This window comes from Haliaeetus leucocephalus, unplaced genomic scaffold (assembly GCF_000737465.1).
Source record: "Haliaeetus leucocephalus isolate CR32 unplaced genomic scaffold, Haliaeetus_leucocephalus-4.0 Scaffold130, whole genome shotgun sequence".
Lineage (NCBI taxonomy): Eukaryota > Metazoa > Chordata > Aves > Accipitriformes > Accipitridae > Haliaeetus > Haliaeetus leucocephalus.
In genome coordinates, this window is record NW_010972566.1 from 1719210 (window position 1) to 1729194 (window position 9985).

The window sequence follows — 9985 nt, forward strand, 5'->3', positions numbered from 1 at the left end:
AATTGTTCTAAAAGTGAAGTTCTACTTTTCAAATTTTCCTTCTGTATGTGAACCTAGCAGAAGCTTAGTTTGAGACTTCTATGCCTTAAGATTAAACCAGGAACTCTCAAGATGCTTTGATAGACCTATCATTCATTGTCCTTGATGCTAGAAGTCACTTGATGTCATGATAGCCAGTGTCACCACAGATCTTGTCTTCACTCTCGGTTTGAGATATTTTGAAAGGAAAAACTCCTGAGATGTGGTCTTAGTAATTTTTAGGTTAAACTAGTTCATTTTGGTGAGAGATATGGAGGAAAAAAAGGAGATTCCAAATATTTGACTTAAATAGCTGGATGCCATTGAAATATTTTCAAGAAACCATAATGAGAAGTGCCAGACGGGAGTTCTTGTCTTACCTGTGTGCTTGGATATCTTATGAAGTGTAGACTCTGTACTTCAACTTCAGTTTGATTGTGAGTCTAATGCTTTTTCTGCATAAAAGAACTTGGGTCCAACTGTTCGTTGTGTTCTGCTTTCTGTCATAAATTTACTGAACAAGGTATATGGATCTTTGCTTTTTTCACTAAACTTTTCCATTTTCATTGTTCTGATAGCTATATGCAATGTGAAAATTCTTAACTATTATAAAATTATAGTTAAGATGGAAAAGTGACAGCAGATGCTGCAAGAACAGTTTTGAAAAAGTTCACAGTGAAGTAAAATTCAAACAGGCGTTTGAATCATTAAAGTAACATTGGCAGCATTTAGGTAAGGGTAGCATACTAAGCTTCAACTTTGACTTCCAGCAAAACTTAAAAGCATGTTTAAACTACAGGTATTAGAACTCTTAGTGGAAACCCAAAATTTAGCTGTGTTGTTTCACTTTATACTGAAAAATGGAACCATCTCTTTTTTTCCTCCAGTGATTGTAAAATATTTTCTTAGAGAAGGATCAGACCAAACTGGAAGAAAAAATTGGCTAAAAAACTAAAAATTTTTTTTTTTTTTTTTTTTTTTTTTTAGGTGAGGAAGCAGGAGAGAGATTGAATGCAAGGGAAAGAGAATGAATAGCTATTCTTTCTGTCAAATGCTGTATGCTTTTAGTGTGATTAGAAATTTTAAAAATACAGTCATAATGTAAACTGAGGCAGAAAATACCAGAAAGACAGAACACGTATAGAAGAGAGACTTAAATCAGCAGCTTGTGGGTGTTTCTCACTGCTTTTATATATGAATATTATCATGAAAGCATACATTTTGATTGAAAACAAAATATATTATTACTTAAAATCCTAATTATATCACAGTAAACTCTGTTTCTCATCAAAGAATGTTGGTTTTGAAACTTAAGGTCTTCCCTGCATTGAGAACTGTAGGATTTTATTGTATTAAGGAGTTTAGTTCACTTGAATCGTGCTGTAATTTACATAACTCAACAATCTGTCTTTTTGTGTTTTCCTATTGTGTAACTAGTCAGTTTTGAACTAGCCTGTTATTCTATTTAATGTTTATTACAGGCAGACTCTTACATGCTTTTGATGGGCACTTCCAGTTATTCGCTGTAAAACACCACAGCATTTACACATGCACAAAAGACTTCTTTGCACATTAAAATCCTTTATTATGGTATAGAACATCATTTAGAAAAATTGTTTTGACACATAAAAGATAAGTAGGTTGAATGTGTTGAATTTAAAAAAAAAAAATTATGAAACAAATATTTATCTGACAAAATGCTATTTCTTCACATCACTTTGGAGGTCAGATTGAGACTGAAGTGGAATGTACATATTAAAGACTTCAGGAATCGACAAGTTAGTACAGGAAAGCCACATTTTCAACTCTGCCATCTTGATTAATTTTAAAATTATTTTCTGTCACTGTTCAATTTTAAAACATCTGCGGTTTATAAGTATTTTGCCATTTATAGTGTAGCAAAAATGGTGGACTTTGGTGGGCTCTATCCAAGCAGTAGTGACAATTTTTTTAATGGATAGACTGGTAATTTGTTTCCCCCTATTTTACATGTCTCTTGGAGTTTTAAGACTGATGGAGAAACAATTTTTTTTCTTGGCAGATTCTGCTGGAATTCTGGGACAGAATTTGTACAGATGATAATAAAAGGAGAACTTAAACTAGTTAGTTGTCTTGGATCTGTTAATAGAGGAATCTTTTGTGGATTTATTAGATCACATAAGAGAGTAATTTAATGACTACTCACTTTCATTTGAATTGTGAATTTGCTTTTTATGCCTAGAAACATAAAACAACTTAAATCATTTATCTTCAATATACAGTGTTTTTCACACCAATTATTTTCAAATACCATTTAAATTGGAAACTCCATCAAATATAAAAATATGTATATCTATTTATCTATGTAGCTCTAATTATATCCTTACCAATATAGATAAATTTATATAATTTATAAATTTATAAATAAATAAAATAAAAATTGGCAGAATTACTTAATAAATTTGGTATTGAGTCGTTGACTGCAGAGGCTGTTGTTTCCGTTACCTGTGGCAGAAGTAAAGGGTTGCTTTCTGATTTTTTTCATATATTTTTTTTTTTAATGCTGATTTTTGCTTTGGGAGTCTCCAGTTAAAAACTATAAAGATTTTTTTATTTTAAGAATTCTAATAAAAATTTAAAAGAATGTACTAGCTTTAAAATGGTTTATATCCAGGGAAGAAATAAAAAAAATAAGCTTTTGTGGAATAAAAAATGTAGTGGAATAGTCTGTTCTGTGCCAAAGGCTAGACTACAACCTGATCACTGGTTGGTTTTTTTTGTTTGTTTGTTTTTTTTTTAATATATAACAAGAGAACAAGCAAGATCTGGAGTTTGAAAATGGTGTAAATAAACAGTAAGGAGGTATTTATTTATTTTTTATTTCACAGACAAGTTTGCTTTCAGAAAGAGTACCCACTCCTGTAACTGGTGCGGACTCAACTTCATCAATAAGTCTAGAGTCAAAAAACATGTAAGTTGATGCTTAATTTATGCACGTGCACAAGTATGAACACACACTGCTACTTTATCTGCGATTTGAGGCACCTTACCAACCTGTGTCTTTTTGCCAAAAGCACAGTGGTAGGTAGAGGGAGTGAAATCATCCTAGCATAGGTCTCAGTAGAGTTACAAAATTATTCTTGACCTTTCAGGACTTTTTTGGCTTAGAGTTGTGTCTAATCTATGTAAAATTGACTTAGAGTTGATTCTCTCTGACTACAGAAATTGGTTTGAGGAAAATGTGAATTAGAAAGCATAAAACAAAATAGCTGTCAGAGTTTATCTTATGGCTTTGATGTGGTGTTAATTTAAAATGCTGTTCTGCTGAATGGTATCTACACCTTCAGAATATTATGTAGCAAGATTGGCAGCATTCTAGCTGAAAGCCTGATACATATTAAGTGAAAGGCATCCTTCCTTTTATACTCAAACTGAATGTCCCTTTATAGAAGTTTGTATGTGTTAAGATGAGAAATACACAAATATTTGTGGGCCTGAAAATTCAGGGTGATATTGGTGTTAGTGCAGAACCTAGTTAGTTAAGTAGATTCTTGTTTATACTTTACCTTAGATTTCATGTATAATTTGCAAAGATACCTCAACAGTTATTACTTTGGTCTGTGGTGGTGGCATGTGAACTGGTTATAGCAATTCAAATCTAGTGGTAAAAAGAAATTTAGGGATACCGAGCTCTGACTGAGGCAGCTGTTACTAATCACTACTATTGACGTAAGCTACAATTTCCTCCTAGCGTCTAGATTTTTTCATTTAACTAAGGAACAAGGCATGCTGATGTATTTCTGGGTGAAATTTTTGCCTCTGAACATGACATGGCAGGGATTCTGCAGAAGTGATTAAAGTTTGGGGTAATGGTTGACTGCTACAAGGAAAGCTGCATGCTGCTTGCTGGTGATAGGAGTCAAAAATGAGAAATGAGAACTAGAGATGAGAATCCAGTAAGCAAATGCTTTTAGAGAAGCAGAATGACAAGAGTCTAGTGATACCTGCAGGGATGGTACCTAGTTAAAGGTGATATAATTGCTTCACTTTTCTTTTTAGGGCGTAGAGTATTTTGTAGGGCAGAGGGTATAATCATACTTCATTCTTGCAATTGCTGTTCTTCCTGCCATGTCTGTAGAAAATATTTTCCATTTAATGCTGTTAGTATATGAAGCTATTGTGTATATATAGCACCTTATTTTCATAATTCTGTACTAATATCTAGCGGGAGCCTTTATCTCCTCAAATGTGAGGTTTTTACTAGTTCCTCATAGTGTTTTTACATTGGTGAGAAATGCTGTGCCTGCTTTGCCAATTTGTAACTGCCACGTTAATACCTTAAGACTTGTCTAGAGTCAGGTAGTAAGTGATAAGTATGTTTAAGGATGGCATAGGTCTTTTGGGTTCCCCATTATATCATCTTTCTGTTCTGTGTTCCTATTTAACCCAAGTTTTGCCAGAGTGAGTTTGAATGTTTGTACAAAATACAGTCATATACATATTATGACATACACATATAACTTTCCCAAATATTTTTTTTAACTAATGTAAAGTAAACATATAGAGTAAAGAGTCCAGTGAATGAAGTTGTGTTGTTTTTCAAAGTTAGAAATTGTAGTTTTTCTTTTTCCCCATGCTTTTTTACATATCTTTTTTAATTATCATTTGCTACTCTTGCAGTTTGTTATGGGAAGAGACTTTGTTAGATGCCTTGCTAAATTTTTCTGTCACACCCAAAGGACTATTTCTGCTTCATAGTACAGGTGCTATGAATGACTGTGTGAACTTTATGTTCAGCAGTTTATCAAAAAAACTCCAGGTAAGCATTACAGAGTCTGTACAGTTTTTCTTTCTTTTAATGATTATAATAAAATAAAGAAGAAAGATAATAATAGGAAAATAAATTCAGAAACCATTTTTTTCACTTAATTTTTGCAAAAATGAGTTTAAAAATGTAGCTTATCATCTTTGATTTTGCTGCCACACTGATTTAAGTTTGTTGGATGTTACTCATCCTCAGAATGTCAGGCATATATTTAGTTTTTCTGACTTTTTACTCTAAAGTTTGAAATGCTAGGAAAAATATTTTTTTTTTCTTCTAAGTGCCAGTTTTTGTAGTCCACGTTGGTAGGTGGTATTGAAATCTAGATAAGCTAGACAATACTTGACATGTAACCAAAAACCGTATAATGTGCATTTTAGGAGAAAAAACATAATGTTACAGACATCCTACTGAATGTGTGCAAAAACCATTATAATACTAACATTTTTATTCTTTGGTGATGTTGCATGTCTCAAGCAGAGTATCTTGCATTTAAATTTTTATAAGATACTCAATAAAGATGTTTGGTTTGGAATTTGACCCTTGTAAGTCTTTAGAGAATAATATCTACGAACTGTTTAACCATACAGTACATTAAATTCTGTAAACAAGTGTAGGAAAGATTAATATTTAAGAGATCATTTGATAGTTTCATGCCCTCCAAATAACTAATACTGTGCTTTTATGTTTATTACTAACAGACAAAGGAATATGAAGAGTTTGGTAATAGAGTGATGGTTACACAGATGGCAACAACACCAACAGGTGCAGTAGCTCTACAGAGTTCAGGTAAATTGAAGAATGATGTTATGAATAGTTACATGCTATAGTCTTGCATATTAGAAAAAGACTGTGAGAAAGCTGTTAAAAAAAGATCAACTGAGTGGAATAATTGCACAGTATTAGCAAAGACTGCTTAAATGTCTGTTGATTTCTTCTTCATGTAAATTTATTGTTTCCAACTTTTAAGTCATTCACTTATCTTGATGCAGGATTTTGTTTTGGGGTGGCTTTTTTTTTTCCCCTTAAATTATGCAAAATCTTTACTTCATTGGATTGGATTTCCAGAAATTTCCTGTATGTGCATGAAGACATTTATATCTGTTAAAAAAAAGTTGCTAACAATTTGCAAGTGCTTCTTATTCATCTACAGATCAGAATTGATAACTGTTGATTTCTGTAATTTGTATGTACTTTTCTGTGGTTATTGACTGCTCAAAGAGTGAGAAACTTCAAAGGTCTGAATGTCGTTGGCACTTTTATACAACAGTGAGATGGACTTGAGATTGTCTGAATGGACAATTCTTCTCATGTGTCAACCCGTACCACAAAGTCCCTTCAGATTCATTCTCAGATAACTCAACTGTTGCCATACCACTGAGCAGTCTAGGTAGTTGTTATGTTAAAACTAGAATGTTACCAGTAAAGTAAAGCTACTGTCTTAAGTTGCTAAGGAACTCCATGAGGTACAAAAGTTGCAAATATTCTAAGTGTCTAGGAGTGGCTGGTGTGTAATTAAAATGACTTAACTGTGAAAGACTGTCAGAAAGGCAGGCAAATTCTGCCAGTCAAGGAAACTGATTGTTGGTTGCTTATTATTTATGCCTCTGGGATCTTTCAGAAAGCAGGGAGCAGATCTGCTTGAGGAGTAACTCATCTGTCCTGTCTAAGGTTCTCAGCCAAGTTGCTTCTTATGGCCCTTGGCGTCAAAGACAAATGGTAGACCAAAAATAATCAGCATTGGTCTTCAACCCTGAGAGGAGGTTGTATAGTGTACGTAAAGTTTGTATTAAGGCTATAATTTACATTTGGAGATTTCAGAGTTAAATGGCTATCCTTCCTGTTCTATTTTAATATTTAACATTTTAATTTCAGCTAGTAGTACTTCTCTTAAAAAGATTTTTTTGAGTCCTTAACTTTTCATTGTGGTATGTTTTCATTTATTAATAAGTTATACTAAATCTGTATTTTTAAAACCACAGAGCCAATACCAGCTAAGCCTTGATCTGTAGCAGTTAACTTCTTAAAGATGGTCAGCAGCTCCTTTACATGGAAGATATATAAATATCATCCTACTCTAGTATAATAGTCTTTACAAACTCTTGCTGTATATTTTAGATTGAATATAAAGGTAGTTTGACTAAAGGATTAAGAATAGCAGGGAGAGTAACCCTCAGGCAGTCTGGTGAAACTTTAGTCCACAGTGTAGAGAATTTTGAGAACCTGAGTTAGAATTGTGGTGTAAAATGTTTTTTAATATCAAAGTGGTTTTTTGGGTATTCTTGCAATTCTCATGATTAGAACAAAAATTTGTTTTAGGCTTTATAAAGGCACTTGTAACTGAATTGTGGGCTCTTTTGGAGTGTGGAAAAGATGATTTGAGGATAACCCAACCCAAATCTACTCCAGTTGACCCTATTGACCAAAACTGTCAGAAGGTGAGAAATTACTTAATCTTCTGTGTTGGCATGGGAAAAACAGTGCTGTATTTCAGATAGGGTGATACGTACCTTTCTGTAAATTTTTATTGCAACTATACCTGCTTCTTGGCATGTGGGGCAAAATTAGTATAATAAACTAGTCAAATGATGACTGATTGAAAGGATTCTTGTGTTGCATGGCAGGTCACAATGCCAAGGATCCATTAAAGTCAATATAAAATAATAAATAACAGTCATGACAAAAGTGAAAGTCTTAAAATAGTGGCCATCAGTTCATGTCTCTGATTACTGTAGTAAGATGAGGGAGAGTGGCATGTTTTAGAGCGTGCTGTGTCTCTAGATTTTAGAATTATGTGGTAATGAAAATATTGTAATTTTCAAAATTGCTTGTACAATTTGATAGATAATACATATCTCACAGACGCTGCTGCCCTTTTAGATTATATAGACACCTGCCAGGGTTTGCAGTTCTATTTTGGGCAGCTCTATTTATGTCAAGTTCAGCCTACAAAGGATAAGAACAAACTTAAAGTAAATGGCAAATATTTTTTAATGTTTACTTGGTTATACTTAACTGATTAACATTCCCTTTTGTCCCCCCTTTTTTTCTTTCTCTAGTCTTTTCTGTCTCTGATAAACTTGCTCACTTACCCTGCAGTTTTTGAGCTCCTGAGTAAAAAAGATATACCAAACAAACCAATGTATTCACTTCGTGAAGTACCTACAGATATTATTGTAAGTATAGTTTTTATTTTGAAAGAAAAATAAATACTTCTGTGAAGATATTTTTCCTGAGAAAATGTTACTGTAATAATAGAATAAGTTTTTTCTTCTTACTGTAAGATTTTGAAATTTTCTGCATTTTGTATTATATACAGCATGAGGGCAGTATATGCACATATCACTTCATGTTAACCTAAATTTTCATTTTGAAGTCCTAAAGATAAAATTTGATGCCTAATTTAAGGATCATCTTTCCTGGCTTGTGTTAGGATTGTGTTTTCCCATGGAAAGAAAAAAGACATACATAAACACCTCTTTATGTGCATGCAGTTACATACTGGAAAATGCTGGAAAATATCTGTACTTGTATTTTATATGATATTACTCCATCACACTATCTGTGGATTTAAACAAAAAATTTTAAAAAAAGAGAAAATCAAAAAACCTCAGGCTTTCTTAATAGCACAGATGACTCACAGAAAAAATTGCTAATTGGAAAGTTACTGATTAAGACATATTTCAGTCCTAAGAAAAATAGTATCACCATTTCTGTATTCAGTAGTATTTTGTATTAGTTCATCCAACTGCAATCCATTAGGTTTTTTTCTCATCTACAAAGCATAGGCAAATTTAATCAGTGACCTTGAGTGGCAGTTACAATCAGTTTGTTTTTTTCTAACAAGCTAGTACTTTGAATTGCTGTTGTGCTAAAGTGTCTGTTTAGCACAAGCTCTGGATTGGTGATAGTGTAAGTTGTGTAGACAGAGTACAACATAATAGTGTATGTTATGTTTGGAAGGGATTTTTGTAGTTCTCTTTTGTAATACTGTTTGATGATTTCAGGAGGAAATGGGATAATAAATTTCACTTTTCCAGTTCACTCAATGTTGGTGTGTCCACCGATAGATAGTTCTGTTCAGTCATCAAGTTTTCTGAGGCACTGGGAGCAGGGGAGATAGATGTATGTTGAAGGTGATACATATTTGAGAGCTTTTAGATTGGAGTAGATCTTAAGTAATGATTTTTGTGACTTTTGAAAGCCTATGTCATTTTTGCTTTTGAGGCACTTCAGCGTTTTGATAGAATTCTGTAGGTTTCCAGAAATAGCAATACTGGTACAATTGTTCAAAGTTCCCTGAACAGCTACAGATGTTTTGGATGGGGTTTGTCTCACTTAACTACTGTGCAACTGTGGGTTTTTAAAGCCTAAGCTAGACATCCAAGATTATGTAGTTAACAGAATGGAAATAGTTGATCTGATGTTAATTTAACATATAATGGCTAAGTCTAAGTACTCGGAAAACTTCTGAGGTTAAGCACACGTATAGATTTGTTATAACCACGTTTCTGGGCAGTGATTGCAGAAAGCTAAAGATAAAAGATTTGACCAGATGTAACTATGGTTAGAAAGCAAAGTAAAAGCAATTTCAGTGCCACTAGAAGATTTGGTTAGAAGACCTAATTGCTTTGTGTGCTTTTTTTTTTTTCCCTATATTTCTGAATCATGTCACATTGCCACAGAATCTGACTTGTAATATTTATGCTGAACTATATTTGATGATGTACAGAACTTAATCATCTTTGTATGCCCTTTAATTCTTAAACACACAGGATTTAAACATTTTTTTCCTCCTTTGTATTTTTGGCTAACTAGTTGCGTGATTGACTGAACAGATTATAATTTGGGCTTTCACTACTTTTAACTGTTGACTAATCAGGTTTTCAGGTTTTTGTTTTGTGTCCTTAGGAAAATTTTTCTTAATACATGCCAGATTTTTTTTTTTTTACTCTGTTTGCCATATAAAAATATTTTAGAAAGTGGAGCAGATGAATCAGGGTCCTTCTGCCTGCCTCCACTCTTCCTTTGAGAGGTTCTACAGTACACATACGCAAGGGATGCAAGGTAATCTAGCTTGGAAGGTACCCTCCAGATCTGTAGCTTTGAAAGACATGTCAAAGCAGGTGAAATTATTCTCCCCCCCCCCCCCCCCCCACTTAGGGG

At 33.3% G+C, this 9985-nt stretch overlaps 1 protein-coding gene across 1 annotated transcript in view; it reads left to right on the plus strand.

Moving 5' to 3' along the window:
• Positions 1 to 9985, plus strand: part of TBC1D32 (TBC1 domain family, member 32) — an 85876-nt gene that overhangs the window by 22856 nt on the left and 53035 nt on the right. Inside the window, exons 17-21 of the mRNA XM_010585847.1 lie at positions 2886 to 2968; positions 4678 to 4816; positions 5521 to 5608; positions 7139 to 7257; positions 7879 to 7995. Of these exons, the coding sequence (XP_010584149.1) occupies positions 2886 to 2968; positions 4678 to 4816; positions 5521 to 5608; positions 7139 to 7257; positions 7879 to 7995 (546 nt within the window). The remainder of the gene's footprint in view (positions 1 to 2885; positions 2969 to 4677; positions 4817 to 5520; positions 5609 to 7138; positions 7258 to 7878; positions 7996 to 9985) is intronic.